Raw genomic sequence first — 19,025 nt, 5'->3', positions numbered from 1 at the left:
CCAAAAAAATAGAACTTTTACACACGAAGTTCAAAACTAACCTGGAATTCTAAAAGCATTTGGTTGATAGATCATTTGTTTGGTTTTCAGCCGAATATAGGAAATAAAGAGATGTTATGATTATAATTTACTTCAATTTTTTCAAATACTTAAAACTGTAGTTCATAAGGAAGAAGGTAAACATATACTTTACGTACATACCGCATCTATAGCTAAGGTTATCTCCTTCCATTTCTTAGTGGATGGTTTATACACCACCCTTGGTGGTTAATATGAATTCTCTATTTCTCAAGTTTTTAACATATCTATATCACTCCGATAATGGATATTATTCCTCACCTAATTTCATTCTTACCTCACCTTTTATGGTTATTTTTTTTTACATTTGAATTACTTGTTATTGAATTTTCAAGAGTTTGCTCTATTTCTCAAGTTTTTAACATATCTATATCACTCCGATAATGGATATTATTCCTCACCTAATTTCATTCTTACCTCACCTTTGATGGTTATTTTTTTTTAAATTTGAATTATTTGTTATTGAATTTTCAAGAGTTTGCACTATAAAACAGGAAATATTTTCATTATTAAAATAATATTAAGTGCAGGAAAGCTACATTGTATCTTCATTCTTAGTTTTTGGGAGAGGATTACCAGAAACATAACATGAGCTCGCAAGAGGAGCATAGTAAGAAAGTTCCGTCAAATTTCGATACTTTCTCTTCTTAAAGTATGAAACTTCAAGTTTATTTCTTTCTATGCCTGATTGAAGATTAGGATCCTTTAACATTTGCTCCCTTTGATTTTCTAGCTCATTTATAATTTCTCTATGATCAGTATTCCCTTGGACATTTTTTGCTAATCGCTCCAAGGTACGCAACTTCTTATATGGCCATTGATTAATTCCAACCTTCTTACATATCTTCTTCAAAGAAGCTTCCTTAATCTTTAACTCTTTCACCGCTTGATTCATAGGCATATGGAAGTATTTAGAAACCATTTCGAAATTCCAAAGTCGTTTGGATGGTCTGCTATCATTCCCTATAACTACGGTTGAAATTTCTTCGACATTTACAGCTTCAGTAGTTGCAACATCTGCAACAAATAAATAAATAAATAAATAAATAAATAAATATATATATATATATATATATATATATATATATATATATATTTATATATATATATATATATTATGAATACAACTACATATAAAGATGTCATTATTGTTCATTTTAAGAAAGTAAAATCCTTTACCAGCAATTAAATTGAATCGTTCTGCTTCAGGTTTGAAATCCCATAAGCCATCAAACTCTGTATAAAAAAAATGTGTTAATACATTAAATGTATAAGGGTATAAGTAATTACACGTTTTACCTTTACCAATCTCTGAGAATTGTTTTGCAAAGCCAATAGTTTTATTTGTAGGCATCAATGGAAGTGCCTCATACTGGTAATCCCAGATATAATGCTCTGAGTAATCACTACAAGGGCATTCAACCTGATTAGGAGAAGATGAAGAAAAGGCATAATGTGCCATTCTGCAGGTATATTACTTTAACAACGAAGAAGGAACATAGGATAATACAACCGATAGTTTAGAAAATGCAAGGTTGGAGGCAGTCATTTGCTTTATTTAATAAGGAAGGAATGGAGCATAACAACTGGCAATTTCAAATTATACGCGTATCCCGAGGATTCACATGCAACAACAAAAGTCAAAAGAACAGTTCACAAAACTTTTATAAATTTTTTTTTTTTTTAGTTTTTTTTGTGGAATAGAACTATTATGAAAAATTTTGAGTTTGGCATAACTTTTTTTTAGATTAAGATTGACAAGAATTTATATGCATGTATAAGTCTTCATTTGAAATTGTTTATGTTTTAATGAATGCAACAATGTATTTTTTTTCAATATATTAGCTATTTGTCCATTTATTTGAATCTAAAATAGTAGTAGCAAATAGCAGAAGTTTACATTCATTGTTGTACTCATGTTTGAAATCACAGATTTATGATTCAATTATAACATCATTTAAAATATGAAATATTGCAATGAGTATTTTAGAAATTACAATTTCATACTTTACATGATAATTGTTATGTGATAATTATTTTTGTGTCACAGTTTGCTCTATAATTATGTGAATCATCGGTAAAGTATTTTTCAGATAATAAATATGTGTTATAGGTCCTAAATGTTAGATTTTCCCACTAAACTCATTTTCGATATGTTTATCAAAATTATGGGATAAATATATAATTATGTCCAATTTGCTAAATACTATGTGAAAGAAATAAAGTATAAGCCAAAATATATAAACTGATGCATAATTTTAAGGGTTATGTACTTGATAGAACCAAACGATAAAAGTATGGAGTATTGATTCAGAATATATTTTTATTCATCGTTATGCAAAAAATCAAGTACCTCATCTATTTGCTGAGGATTTAATTCTAGATTATCAAAAAATTGAGGAACATGTAATGAACTCTCAGGTTGGGTTACAGGAAGGTAATAAGAAGAAGAACGTTTACATTTATTGCATTTTTTCCTATACGAAATATTACTATTAATAGTAACTCTAAGTTTATTAGTTGCCTTATCCAATTTCATTGTTGGATTATCAAGCAACATTTTCTTCTTATTTTCCAAATCACTCTTTATCCTTTCAACCTCCGCTTCATCCTGAATATTCCCAAATTCCTACAAAAAGGAAATTGTTATCTCTCATTCAAAAATATCAATTACTAAGTTGATAAATAAACTGCAAATACCTGGATATTTTTTACCATCCTTTCCAAAGTCAAGAATTTCCGGTTAGGCCATTCGGAAATTCCTAATTTCCTACATACCCTCCTTAAAGTAGATGAGCTAATCAATAATTTCTTTGCAGCGTCAGCTTGTTGCAGATGTAAATACTGAAGCATCTCTTCTTTAGTTATTGTGTTGGGATTACGAAAGGAATTTTTAATCCTATTTTTCCCAAGTAAGACATCATTACTAATACTTCCTACAGCTATCCCAGAAGTGGCATTATTCTCCTCCATAAATGCAATATTATTCTGATTTTTAGCCACAACGTTCGTAGCTAGATCACCTTAATAAGAATTTACCCATTAAAACAATATATATCACAAGAAGTAAAGTTTATGAAAAAGTGTAACACTTACCAACAACTTCGTTGAACTCTAATTGTAAATCCACTATATCTTGAACATAGGCTAAATCCATACTCGTTTGAGATACATTAGTCCTCAATGGTGATATTTGAAAATCATTCCAAAATGAATGATCATCGGTTGAGTCATTTTTGTGAGGAAGAGAGGAAGTAGAATGACTTGCCATTATGAAAAATCATAAACAAAAAGATAAAACTAAGAAGAGAACTTATAATAAAAATGTTGAAAATATAAAAAAGATGTGAACAACAATTTAATAAACTGAAGAAAATATACCCCAAATGGAGCATCCTCATCAACCGACGGCTACTGTATATGGTAAAATGACATCTATTGTTCGAAAGGACAGCTACGTTGACAATTTGCACCACTGTTTCCAAAAAAATCTACTGTTTTATACAACTTCTGCACATTAAATTTTCTTGATTGGCACACCAATTTCCCTCGAAATAATCAAAAGTCTTCAATAGTCTCACATGATGTTTAATTAAACTGTTAAACTTTTATATAAATTAATGATTTGATTGGCATTAAAATCTTCTTAAGTGTAACTCACATTGTTTGTTGTTTTGTCTTTGTTCTTAGATTTATCACTTTATTAAACTTGTAACACTTTTTAGATATGGCAAATATTTAACTTTGTAATACACGGAATATAATATACCATAATGCTAAATAATCATTTACTCCATATGTTTATCTTGACAAAGACATATAAATTAAAGTTTAGACACATAAATGATTTATTACCATAAGATACCCACTCAAGGTAATAGCTAAAAATTGTTTATGTTTATAAATGTCTATTGTACTCATATATTTGCATCATTGAATGACAATAAATGATTGATAAATATTTGTCATCGTTATCACTTAAAATTATTACTTCCACTAACTCTATTATCACTTAAATTAGGGATCCAATTACCACATTACCTATCATTAGTAATTATTGAAAATATGAAAAAAAAAATAGTTAAAATCCACTAACTCCATTATCACCTTAAACAAGAGTGGTTGAGTGTCTTTTTGTGACTGCTGAATAAAAAAAACATGAATGGCTGAGTATATTTTTTTTGTAGTGCTTAAGACAAAAAAAAAATAAGATTGGCTGCTTTCCTGTTTCGTGATTGATGCTCAACCTTGTCCTTTGCTGAAAAAAAAATAAAAGTTTATTGCTTTTTTGTGGAAAGGCGTCCAACCCTGTTACCTGGTTAAGGAAACAAAATGGACTACGATACTTGATTTTCTCTTATCTCTGCACCATCTGGTTTTGCTGATGTTTTCATGCTTTATAATGTAAGTTGTTTTACAATTAAATGTTATGAGTTGATTATAAAGCAAAATCTCATAACTCTCCATTTTCTTTGGTTTTTTCAGCTGGCCTTGTCCACCTCCACCAAAACTGTAAGCAACACCAGTTGAGCATTACTACCAATTCAACCAATTCTGATACTTGTTAACTCTAACGACTTCCTAAACTGTAAGTATAAAATACATCATTATATTACTTTTTATTCTTTTATTCTTACTAATCATTAATTATAACTGGCAAATTTACAAACTTTCAAACTGTATATATAGACTTCATTATAGTTACTATAACTTCTGCGTTCTAAATTTTTAGGGTAAAAGTATTCACATAGTATCATATACTTGTAATTGTTTCTAGCACTCATGGCTTCTATGAACATTCTCTTACGTTATATTTCTCCAACGAACACAACGGAATCGATACACGTCAAGTTCATACAAATGTTGTACCTCGTCGACACAAATTACTCTGAACCTGATTCTTTACAATACATCTTCCACGATGAAGAGGTAATTCACTTGTAACATTGTGTTTTATTAAACTCTTTCTTATTGCATATAGATTCTGTTAAAGGTGTTAACTGCATTTACACAACAGGGCACCTTTATTAACATCCATATTCCGAATGAATGTGTTCGAAAGTATGCGAAGAAATTTAAAGAGGGCCGAGTTTATCGCATAAAAAAATTTGTGGTGACGACTAATGTGCACAAACACAAGACAACCAATCACAAGTACATGTTAAATTTGTCTTTGAGAACACTTGTCAGAGAATTAGATGCTGCGAATTTCCCCACTTTTACGTATCCATTAAGCGGTGAGCTATCTTTAACATAAAATTTCATTCTTATAACCTGACAATCCTACGTGAGTTACTTCTTCTTATTTAAATATCTTTTAGTAACACAAACTCGACCATTATTATGTAGTATCAACACAATTGAGCAAATGATTATGTTACTACATATTTTATTGTCAAACAAATAGAATTTATTTATAATTAAATGCCTTAAACAATTTTGTTTCTATTTTCCCTGCTTACAGAGCCTCAAAGCACAAGTATGACTTCAACTAATGAAAAGACACTACAGGACTTAAGCAATGCTCTCATGCATATTGTCTCAATTAAAGATATCTACGAAAAAGGAAAAGTAAGTTGCATTGGGTTGAAAAATAGGACCACTTTATCATAATCTCGTGATATTTACATTCAAATAGCGCACTCTAGAACATATTTTTTAATGTGTTAGCATGAATATAAATTTAATAAAACTTTGTTTATAATTGTAAGGCTGGTGAATTTTGGATTGGTGGAAAAATTGTTGCAGTAGAGAACTCTTACAACTGGTTTGCTCTGTGCTGCCAAGCAAACGATTGTAATAGTCGACTCATTCCCCTTCCTTCTGGTGAATATGAGTGCAAAAAATGTTTGACAAATTGGACAAAGGGCATCGACAAGTACAATTTAAAGCTTCAAGTAGAAGATGCCAATGGAAATGCAAAATTGAAATTGGTGGACAAAGACTGCATCCAACTGATAGGCAGAACAGCATCAGACCTCCGAGCAAAGCATAAGCGCATAACCCCTCAACTGCCAAAAGAAATACAATCATTGGTTGGACTTGGCATGTTATTTATGGTTGAGGTGAAAAGGGAACAATTGGAAAACAGATACGCTCCCTTCTTCGTAACAAAGATAATAAATAATCAAACATTAGTCAGCCTTTACTGTCCTGAGGTTATAAAAAAAAAACAAAACAATTGGTATCTTGAACCAGAAGGAGACATTAACTTGTTAGACGAGGTAGACTATTAGCACTACTTATGTTTAGTTTGTTTAATATGCAAATTTGTTTACAAGCAAAAACTCAAACTATGTTAAATGCTTTTTCACGTGATTTAGGAATTTATCGAAGCTGAATGAAACGAATCATTTGGAGATCATTTTGTACATGTTCGATTCGTACTTTTATATTTTTTATTATACATTGATGCAATTTGACACAACTTTTTTTTTTATTGAGATGGACAAGAATTTAAATGCATGTATAAGTCTTCATTTCAAATTGTTTATGTTTTCTTTCGTGCAACACAACTAACTTTATTTAAAGAAATAAAAGCATTACATGTTAGTACATTTATTTGAATATGAGATATGAACAACCAAAAACACAAGTTTCTATGTTTGTTTTAGAAACTGTACGAAAAAAAACCCAAAGTAGGACACTAACAATGATGTAGGAGAATGAACTACAATTTTAATAAACTTGTATATATAAATGCTACAACTCTATTTATTATCAATAAACTTGTATGTATGAATCTCCGTTTGACAAAAATAAACTAGCTCTTTATATTTATATCGTACATAACTATTGAAATAACACTCTTGACCTCTTAATTAAATTCAAATTTAAACAAAAAAAATTACAAAAAAAATACCAAAGAATTTAAATTTTAACATATTTTTTAATATCATTGTATTTATTCGATCTTTATTGGGCATTATACTACGCGCATCGCGCGTGCCACCGCTAGTAAGATAAGAAGTCCCAACTTTGTATATGATATGAGAATATAAAAACGTAATGCGCGTTTATGCAAAGTCATGACCAACAAATATACTATTAGAGCCGTGTATGGTAGTGTATCCTAATCATGTTGTTTTTATATTATATTATGATTTTGCTAACAACTGTTTATATATGGTGCATCCAGTCGGACTTAATTTGTATTGATGTTTTAAGTACGAGAATCATGTTTTATCTATAGGCGCTCAATAGAAATAAAGATATTTATTAGATACAAATCTAAATATAAATTATCCTTTTGAAAACAATTGTAAAAAAAATAGCTAGGTATATGATATAGTAAATAAGTTATATATAAAATATATTCACTTTGTCCCATTTTACCTATCTTATTTTATCATTTTTAGTTTGTCTTAAAATTAGCTAGGTATATCGCAGAGTAACTAATAAGTTATTGTTTTTTAATGTTTTAATTTTTAAATAATTATTTAATTTAACTTTATTAAAAATAATATTTTTAATTCTAATATAATATTTTTAATTCTAATACCTTTTAAAAAAACGGTAATTTCAATACCTAATTTTTTGTGTAATTATATTACATTTGACTAGGGTGGTATAAATAACCATATTTACACCCTAATTGCTAGCTATTTACACTAGTTATGAAATTGTCAAAAATTTTCACCTTTTTAGAATTGTAATATTATTTATAAGCAAAGGTACTACAAATAGCAACACCTGAAAAAAGAAATTAATAACAATTAGTACTTTAATCCTTAAAAAACGTGAAAAAAAAAAAAACGAATGTGAAAGCTAAATTGAGCTAGATGGAGTAGTTTAGAACTCCAATGTTGTCGGTGACTTTGGCATGTTTTACAATTTTATACATAAATTAAAGTGTATACCGATAGGTGAGTACCGACCATCTCTCCCCATGACGGATTGTCTTTAATTTGACACTTATTTATCACGTTAATTCACATAAAGAAGTGCAACTAAGCTTTATGAATGTGGAATTTGTGTGTTTTATTTATTTATTTATTTTATGATGATGAGATTCATATATAACAATTATTTGATAGTATGTATATATTAAATCCCATTCTTATGTGATAGTGAACATGAAAGAGGTAAACTGTATTAGGAAGACTGATGAGCTTGTCTGGGAAGAGCTGAAGGTGTTAATAAGAATTAAACTCGTGATAGTCTAATATGAGAATTATGGTCTATACTGACTCAGTCACCACTTTTGAGGCTTCGTATTTTTTGCATATTAAAAAAATATATGTAACAACCATTTATTTATTTATTTAGAAGTTCTAGCCCTATGCTTTACTACTTTGTGTGTGTGCGTGTTTGTTTGTGTGATTATGTTTATCTATCAATCTTTATACTTTGTAGTTGGATGGAGAAAATTAATGCGAGGATCAAATATAAATACAACTACAATGATCATCTACTCCAATTACACTTTTTTTTTCGACTTTTATGCCTCTAAGAAACACAACTACAATGACTATAACATTTTTTGTTTCATTACCTTTTGATCATTTTTGTTATTGGACTAAGAGATCTACTTTAGAAATATATTTGTTAATGCAACTTTTGTCACCATGTTAATGATGTCACTAGAAATCATCATAGCCCATATAGCCACAAACCATTAATCCTTATATCATGCACCAGGGTTCACAATGCCCTGTGGACCCTCGTGCATGTGTATGTGTCATATATTGTGAGTTTTTGTGTCTTTTGTTATGAAATTTTGTAATCTAAGAATATGAATTCTATACCTAAAATAAATTAATAATTGTGTCTTATGTTATAAATTTATATGTCGTGTTGCGAAATTTTGTATCTATTAACACAAATTATGTACCCAAATTAGATTTGAAAAATAAGAAAATATATAACATGCATGTGCATGTGTCTTGTGTTGTGATTTTTTTAACTTGTGCCTTGTGTTATGAAATTTTGTACCTTACTTGTATAAATTCTATACCTCGTCGTTTCAATCCAAGGTCCAATATTATGTGGACCCTTATCCATGATATAAATTGCCGTCACAAACACAATCGTTTAATGTTATCAAAAACTTGCATTAGGAGAATTGAAGTTTATCAATGAATACACATTCTTGAATACTTACAAATGTATAAAAGGACTTTCATTTTTCTTAACAAAATCAAATCTATATGACAATTAAACCAAACTAGCAACAACTCAACAAGATTGAGCTTGCAAAAAGTTAATGCATCTAATCACAACCAGAATTGAATGGTACGGTCCTAAATGTTGGTGAAAAAAAAAAAAACTCTCTAGTCACTATATCTTGTAAGAATGTGTATATTTGAAGAAGAAAGTGTTCTAACAAGTGGTGCAGATCTTGGGCAGCCCAGCGAGTAATAGACGAGCCAAGTCTTCCTCGAAGCACAGCCTTCTCCCCTCTCGTCTTTCCACGACTCTCCGACGTCCGCCCCCGGCACCACCACGGGGCTCCGGCAAAGCGGACAGCTCCCGTGCCCTTCCCCATGCAACAGCCATTTCTCCACACAGCCCGCATGGAACACGTGGCGGCACCTCTCCAGCTCCCTCCCCACCTCCCCCTCCACAAACTCCGACAAACATATCGCACACTCCGGCGCCGCCTCCGGCCTCGAAAACAAACTCTTCCGTCTGTAAACAAACGTCCTCCCCTCCCTCCTCACCATCGCCCTGTACTGATACCTCGCGTAGGCTCGCCCGCACCGGTTCAGAGCCACGAAAAATGCCAGTATAGTGATCCTCAGAGCTTGCGGTAGCCATGTATAGAAGAAAATGGCTACCAATCTGCTCGTGTAAGCGCACAATCTCGTCACAGCTCTCACCATTCTTAATTTGTACTCTGATCTGATCTGATCTGATCTTCTTTTTTGTTGGAGATTTGTAGATCAGATAAAGCGCAGCTCATTTATACAACATCGCCATGGATAAGAATTTGTGCTTCATTTTCCACGTGAGTATGCTAGCAAATGGAATTTTAATTAAATATTTCCAGAGCGGCATGCCATCACTCACTGAAGTACTAAAAAATTGTCAGAATTAAATGCGTGCGGAATTTGTAATTTAATATACTACTTTGTGCGGCATAGCACGCCACAACTTCCCAAATGTTTGTTGTATGGACGGAGCATATTCGATTCAAGTAATATAAAAATTTGTGCTTCTAAAATAAGATCTTAACTCCTAACTTTGTAAATGATATGAGACAATATAAAAACGTAATGCGTGTTTATGCAAAATCATGTTAGTCAACAACAAATTAAATATATTAGAGCCGCGTATGCATGGTAGTTGTAATGTGTATCCTAATCATGCTGTTTTTATATTATACTATGATTATGATTTTGCTAACAACCATATAGTCGGACTCAATTTGTATTGACTTTTTAAGTACGAGAATCATGTTTTTATCTATAGGCGTTCAATAGAAATAAAGAATTTTATTAGACATAAATCTAAAAGAGGAAATAGCATTATCCTAAAATGTTTTCTTCTTTTCAAAATTGAATATCACCATCATTCTACTTTTTCTAATTTACCCTTATTAGTTTTTTTTTTCTTTTATTTCCAAAAGTGAGAAAAGTGATTGTTATATCCATACTTACCCCGCGTCAAGGAGTATAATTGATAAAATAGAATTTGAGTCTCCATAGTAAAACTCCATAAAGAAGTGCTACTAAGCTTTATGAATGTGGAATTTGTGTATTTTATTTATTTATTTATTTTATGATGAAGAAATTCATAGTACAAACTCAACTTCTCCTCATCTATGACTCCCATATAGACGGTGGTGACTATCATATATTATAAATTACTATGAATATGTTTATAAATTGTATTAGAGATGTGAATTAATTAACTAATTACTTCACTAAACTTGCAATACGGACATTATTTTGGGGTTATGGTACTCAGACCAATTCAACAGCTCGCAACTCAGTAGATGGTGGTCATTTAGTGATAATAAGCTTAATTAGTCTAAGTTATAGATATTAAAAGGGAGATAAAGATAAAGCCTCTAGTAAGGGCAACACATTGTATCCAACAAAGCTAGCAGAATATATATTATTTAGAGATAGAAGATAGAGATCAGATCCTGTACTCAACCAATCTTTTCCTTTCTGCCTGTACTCGTAGTTTAGATTCAAGATTCATAATACCATATGGACCATGATTCATGACATCAATTATCGCGGGCTACAAATTCAATCTTTTAATGTTATCAAAAACTTGCATTAGGAGAATTAAAGTTTATGAATAAAGTACACATTCTTTCATAATGACAAATGTATAAAAAGGACTTCCATTTTTCTTTACAAAATCAAATCTATATGAAAATTAAACCAAATTAGCAACAACTCAACAAGATATAGCTTGCAAAAAATTGAGTGGCCAGAGAAACTCGTAACCATATCTTGTAAGAATGTGTTTCAGCATTTGTTAGTTGCAACAAAGGGTGTCCTAACAAGTGGCAGTGCAGATCTTTGACAGTCCGGCGAGCAAGAGACGAGCCAAGTCTTCCTCGAAGCACAGCCGTTCTCCCCTCTCGTCTTTCCACGACTCTCCGACGTCCGCCCCCGGCACCACCACCGGACTCCGGCAAAGCGGACAGCTCCCGTGCCCTTCCCCATGCAACAGCCATTTCTCCACACAGCTTGCGTGGAACACGTGGCGGCACCTCTCCAGCTCCCTCCCCACCTCCCCCTCCACAAACTCCGACAAACATATCGAACACTCCGGCGCCGCCTCCGGCCTCGAAAACGAACTCTTCCGTCTGTAAACAAACGTCCTCCCCTCCCTCTTCACCATCGCCCTGTACTGATACCTCGCGTAGGCTCGCCCGCACCGATTCACAGCCACCAACAATGCCAGTATAGTGATCCTCAGAGCTTGCGGCAGCCATGTATAGAACAAAATGGCTACCAATCTGCTCGTGTAAGCGCACAATTTCGTCACTGCTCTCAACATTTTTAATTTGTACGATGATCTTATCTTCTTTTTTGTTGGAGATATGAAATGGGTGGTAGAAGATCAGATAAAGCTCATTTATACAACACTGCCATGGCTGAGATAGAATTTGTGCTTCATTTTCCACGTGAGTATGCTAGCAAATGGAATTTTAATTAAATATTTCCAGAGCGGCATGCCATCATCCTGAAGCTGAAGTACTAAAATTGTCGGAACGTGACACTTCAGAATTAAACGCGTGCGCAATTTGTAATTTAATATGATCTACATACTTTTTTTTTTCTTTTCTTTCCAAAATATTGCCTAACGGCCCCATATCCGTATCCGACAGAGTATCTGAGGATGTAAATCATGTTAACTCAATTGAATATGGAAGCTAGACATTTATTTATTGCGCACGCCTATGCGGCTAACTAAAAATAAAATAGTACACGTGTGTGGATATATATATATATATTAAAAAAAATTAGCAAGGCATAGCCGACCGAATTAACTCAATTAATTCGATTGAAATGGACAAGTTAACTTAGCGGAATTAGGCACTAGGCGACTATCTACTCATCCGCATTAGACGCTAGGCAGATGCCTAAACTGATTTTTGCAACAGTGCTCCCACACTGCTACTAGTGAGACTTTGATCACTGATTTCTAAATTTCACAATGTGACCAATTGTGCTTTCCATTCAGACTAATTTTTTTTTTCTTCAAATAGGAGGGGGATGCCCCCCAAAAACTAGCTACGCGGTGAGGTCAGCACATCCCGTGGGGAAGGAATCCCCAACAAATCCTCCCTCATATTAATTTGTTGATCTACTGCTTTGTGAGGCATAGCACACCACCACTTCCCAAATATTTAGGGTGCGTTTGGTTCGCACATGGGAATCGGAATCGGAATGGGTATCAAATACTTGGTAATGGTAATGGGTTTTGGTGAAAGTATTTAACATGTTTGGTAATTGGGTGGAATGGGAATGATTATTAATAGTTAAGGAAGAAAAGAGGAAGAGAGATGAAACCCTTATTTAATAAGGGTATGGGTTTTGTCATTAATCAGTTATTCCAAACCCATAGTAGCATTCACAAAACCTATCAACCAAACACAAACAATCACTTTCATACCCATTCCTTATGCCTAAACCCACCAACCAAACACACCCTTAATTTGTTGTATGGTCGGAGCATATCCGATTCAAATAATATAAAAAGTTGTGCTTAGCTTCTAAAATAAGATAATTAAGTCCCAACTTTGTAAATGATATGAGACAATATAAAAACCTAATGCGTGTAAAATCATGTTAAAGTCACCAACAAGTATATTATTAGAGCCGCGTGTGTGGTAGGTGTATCCTAATTAATCACGTTGTTTTTGTATTATATTATGATTTTGCTAACAACTGTTTATATATGGTGCATTTAGTAAAATTCAATTTCTATTGACCTTTCAAGTACAAGAATCATGTTTTATTTATATATAGACGCTTAATAAAAATAAAGAATTTTATTAGACGTAAATCTAAAAGAGGAAATAGCATTATCCTTTTGAAAATAATTGTAAAAAAAAAAAAATAGCTAGGTATAGCATATATGACAAACTAAGTTATATATAAAATTTTGCAAAAAAAGAAAAAAAAAAAAGAAGAAGTTATATATAAAATATTCTCCGTAGTTAGAACTCGCATGTTCGTTGTCGATGACTTTGGAATGTTTTACAATTTTATACATAAATTAAAGTGCGTTCATACGGATAGGTGAGTACCGACCAATCTCTCCCCATGACAGGTTGTCATTGCACACTTATTTATCACGTTAGTTCACATAAATTATTTTTAAAAAAAATACTACTTAGCTTGTACTCTCAAATTATACTCTCAACTTTTGTTTTTCTCACAAATTTTGAATGTAGATAATTTTTTGGAACCCACAAAATAAAAATGTCATATTTATGCTTGTCACATCAGAGAGTAGAATTTGGGAGTCTAATAGTAGAATTCCATAAATAAGTGCTACTAAGCTTTATGAATGTGGAATTTAATTTGTCTTTTATTTATTTATTTTATAATGAGAAAATTCATAATTATTATTTGAGTATGCACATGTTAAATCTCATTCTTATGTACGTTCGCATGGAAGAGGTAAACAATATTAGAAATAATTAATGATGAGCCTGCCTGAAAGGAGTTGAGAGTGTTATTAATAAGAATTAAACTCGTGATCTTCTAATATGAGAATAATGTTTTACCGATTTCGTTACCTCTTTTGGGGCTTTGTATTTTTTCATGCTAAGAAATATATGTAACAAACATTTATTTATTTATTGAAAAGTTCTAGCCCTATGCTTTACTACACAATTTTTTTAATGATGATGTAAAATACATCCTATGAAATAATTATATTGTGTATAAGAAGTAAGGTGCATTTTTTTTCCATAAATACGTACTATACGGCTGATCTGCATGGAAAACCTGATCACTTGCACCTTTTGATGTCTGTTAAAGTGTTGAGGTGTGCTAAGCATGACTTTCTGTCTTGCGACCATAATATGTGACAAATTGTATCGTAGATTATAATTTATGTTATAAGATGGATTACTAATAAATATTTAATTTTAATAAAAAAATATTTTTTTTAAAAAAAAGCCTTGCTCTTTTTTTTTAATAAATATGCTTTAAAATTAGTTTTAAAAAATATTTTAAATTAGGGTGACTGGTTAGAAATTTAGAAAACTTACTAATTTGACGAATTGCATGAATTCGATTAGTTTAAGGATTCAATTATAGTTCTTTTATGTTCAGTGATCTAATTGCATTATCGTGTGTAATTTGATGGTGACCCTTATTCCTTTACAAATCAAAGAACAAGACATAACTTTTATTTTAGTAAAAAGAAAAGTTTAATTCGGAAAAAAATATGGGACCAATGGTCTAAGTTAAGTCCTCTTTTGAAATAAATTTAATCTGTGGTAGTCATCATATGAGCTGTATGTGTCAAATTATTGACTCAAAGCTAATTTTAACACTCCAATTATATCCCTAAGGAATTATAATTCAAATTGAATTCATATACGAATTAAATATACAAAATAAAAAAATTAGTGGAAAATTAAGACTGCAATTCGTTAATTTCTGACTGTTCTGGTTATTCTGATTTAATTTCTATATTTTATATTGCATCACAGTGAAACCAGCAGCCTCGATAAGAAGCTAGCTACAGAACAACTGCTGTGGATGATATTCCTATCCATTCACAACGTAACAACGTTAATGCTAACGTAAAAAGTACGTTCCGGGTTACTTTGTCAAATAATTTCCGTGAGGGAAACTAATTCAACTTATTATAATTATTGATTTATTGTGATCATCATCACAGGTGTCTTTGAATTGGAAAAGACATTCATCACTTGCCTCAAAAAGATATCAAATGTGTGAAATGTGATTTTCGTAACATACAGTAATAAATTAAATTTGGTTTTCTTATTAATATATTCTTGGTTCAGCCCATTGCACAAGGTCTTTATAATATGGGTTACATTTTTATTTTTTTGGTACTTTGTGGACTATTACAGAGGAACATGATTTATCTAATACACCCACTATGTCCATGTGTTGCGTACGTAAATATGCAACACATCCATCAGTTAGACTTTTAATCAAACCAGAACACGTCATTTAATTTTATATCAAAACTAAAGCGTGTTTAGCACACTACAACAGTACAATAAAAGGGAAGATCATATATGGTTGATCACTTTGGATCAAGCTGCATGCTGAGTGCACACTTTATGCTTGATATGAAAATTCATTTTTTTTTCTTTTTTGACTAAATTAAAGCTACCTCCAATCTATACCTAGGACCATATATAACACTGCACTACTTCTATTGCTTCACGTGTATCCAAGAATATGTGCTACTTGCAACAGAATAATATATTCTACATTTTAAAATATTTATATTTTTTTAAAAATTTTCTATTTAAATTCATAATAATATAATTTTGTTTGTGCATCGCACGAGTAAAACACTAGTAAAGGATGAAAACGAAACATGCATTAATTACCACAAAATTCATGATAATGGAAGATATGCAAAAACGTTTTTTTAGACATAATAATAGGGTTATGCAAACTTTGGTAAATGTTTGGTTAAATGTGAATAGTCTAATCTCATAATATTAGAAGCAATAGCAAATTGAGTACTTCCGACTCGACTATATTTAGTTTTTTTGTTGCTAGGTAGAAGTGCCGGGACCGGAGTTGCTTACCACCTAGATACGGAGTAGTATATATGCAAATTGAAGCATGTGCTCTATCTCAACTAAAATACTAAGTTAAATAGTTGAATTGCACATTTATGTTTATGTATTATATGCTCAACACTAACTATGACCTTTGGCATGGTGTTAGCTCTGATATGAAATTAAAGCATTCATGTGCACATTATGTTTAAATATATATATATTATATGGGTCATACTTGTGTGAGACCGTCTCACGGATCCTTATTCGTGAGACGGGTCGGGTCGGGTCGGGTCAAAGCACCATGCAAATGTCATACTTATATGTGCAAATCTCACACTTATATGCTCAAATATAATACTAATCAAAAATACAATTTTTGTTACTTATAAGAGAAAAAGTAATACATTTTTCATAATAAGTAATGTTGACAAGTGCCTCTCACTTATAAGGGCAAATATAATACTTTTGAGGAAAAATGTAATGCTTTTAAATCGAAATGTAAAAGTATTGTATTTTCCCTTAAAAGTATTACATTTACCCTAATAAGTAACAAAAATTTTATTTCTGATTAGTATTACATTTGAGCATATAAGTGTTACATTTGCATCTTGACCCGATCCGACCCGTATCATGGTAAGACGGTCTCACACAAGTTTTTGCCATATTATATATGTTAAACAATGCAACTAGATAGTATAGAGAAAGGAAAAATTCATGGTATCTCTGTAGCAAGATCAGCCCCCTCAGTCTCCCACTTATTCTTTACTGATGACAGTTACATTTTCTTTAAAGCTAATCCTAGAGAGGCAACAAATCTTAAGTTGGCACTGAATTTGTATGCAAAAGCCTCTGGTCAGATCATAAATCTTGACAAGTCCTCCTTGTGTTTCAGCGGGAATGTGATTGACGATTTAAGAGAAGAAGTAGGTAGAATTCTTGGAATCCGGAGTGGAGGGGAAAGAGGTAATTATCTTGGACTCCCTGTGTTGGTTGGCAGAAATAAGAGGCAGGTCTTTGGATACATTAAAACCAAAATTCTGAACCGTATTCAAAGTTGGAATCACAAGTTCCTCTCTAGGGCTGGAAGGGAGGTTTTGCTAAAAAGTGTTGTTCAGGCCATTCCATCATATGCTATGGGAGTTTTTCTACTTCCAAAGGAGCTGATTAGAGAGATTGAGGTTGGACTTGGCTGGAAGAACTGGAAACAACTGTGTACTCCTAAGAATTGGGGTGGACTTGGCTTTAGGGACCTCAGAGACTTTAACATAGCTATGCTATGTAAACAATCCTGGAGGCTAATTAAGAACCCAGATTCCTTGATGACTAAGATTTATAAGGCAAGGTATTTTCCAAATTCGTCCTTTCTAGAGGCCCGTAAAGGAACAAATCCATCTTTTATCTGGAGCAGTTTGCTAGAAACTCAGGAAGTAATCAGGAAACATAGCAGATGGAGGGTGGGCTCAGGAGACCAAATCAAAATTTGGGAGGACAACTGGTTACCAGACAAATACAATCCTAAAGTGACATCCTTTCCTTATCCATTCATGGAGAACTCAACTGTTGCAATGTTGAAGGATCCTCAAGACAAGTACTGGGATGTTGAAACCATCAAAGCTATTTTTAACCAAAGGGATGCTAGTCTGATTCTGAAAATTCCCTTGGCTACACAGCAAGAACAAGACAGGCTCATCTGGACCCCCGAGGAAGATGGAAAGTTTTCAGTGAAGAGTTGCTACAGGATCTTGAGTGGAGAACTAAGAGAGGAGAACATTCAAAAATGGACTTTGATATGGCATTTGAAGATACCTCCTAAAGTTAAAATGTTCTTTTGGCAGGTATGTGCTAACTGTTTACCAACAAAAGACCTACTCAAAGAAAAGAAGATAAATTGTGATGATAAATGCATCCTATGCGATCAAGAGAAGGAAACAATATGGCATTTATTTGTTGAATGCCCTTATGCTAAACAGTGTTGGAATCTCCTGGGTATTCAAGTGCAAACTCCACCTATGACCTCAGTCCAGTCATGGTTCAATCATATTGCAGAATCAGTGCCTCATGAACAGGTCAGCATTATGATTATGAGCTGCTGGGAAATTTGGAATCAAAGAAACAATAAATTATGGAACAACAGGGGTCATCAAAATGCAGATATAGTGATTGCCAGAGTTAAAAATTTCTTGTATGATTGGAGGGAGGCATCCTGCACAACACCTATTGACAGCCGAGACAATAGCACTAGCCAAGACAGATGGATTAAACCTCAAGAAGGGCTCTTGAAGCTTAATGTTGATGCGGCAATTGACAAAGATAATTCTAAGATGGGATTTGGCAGTGTGATTAGAGATAAGAATGGGATATTCATCGCAGCCAAAGGTATTCAATGGAATGGTGTCTTCTCTCCTAGAGAGGCTGAAGCTACTGTCATCAGAGAAGCATTGAAATGGATAAAGGAGATGAATATGGATAATATCCAAGTAGAGACAGATTCCCTTCAAGTGGTTCAGAGCATTACTCATATTAGAGGAGAATCTTCTTTTCATTTGATCTTGAATGATATTAAAAAATTATTGAGTGAGTTCACTCATGTGTTTTTATCTTTTTCAAAACGATCAGCGAACATGGCAGCCCATATTGTTGCAAGGCGGTCTGTTTTTAGGTCTGGTTGTTCGGAGTGGTTTTCTAACCCTCCTTCTTATCTTTGTAATGTTTTGTCTTCGGACATGATTTAATAATATGCTTTCCTTCT

General features: G+C 32.5%; 1 protein-coding gene across 1 annotated transcript; it reads right to left on the bottom strand.

Moving 5' to 3' along the window:
* Positions 1-9,350: 9,350 nt before the first annotated feature.
* On the bottom strand, positions 9,351-9,902 carry LOC116023731 (RING-H2 finger protein ATL52-like). Its single transcript, XM_031264739.1, has one exon. It carries the CDS (start codon positions 9,900-9,902, stop codon positions 9,351-9,353), a length of 552 nt encoding a protein of 183 aa, XP_031120599.1.
* Positions 9,903-19,025: the final 9,123 nt, after the last annotated feature.

This window comes from Ipomoea triloba, chromosome 6, assembly GCF_003576645.1.
Source record: "Ipomoea triloba cultivar NCNSP0323 chromosome 6, ASM357664v1".
Taxonomy (NCBI): Eukaryota; Viridiplantae; Streptophyta; class Magnoliopsida; order Solanales; family Convolvulaceae; genus Ipomoea; species Ipomoea triloba.
The sequence above is the reverse complement of the archived record's forward strand: the minus strand, read 5'-3'. Positions and strand labels throughout refer to the sequence as shown.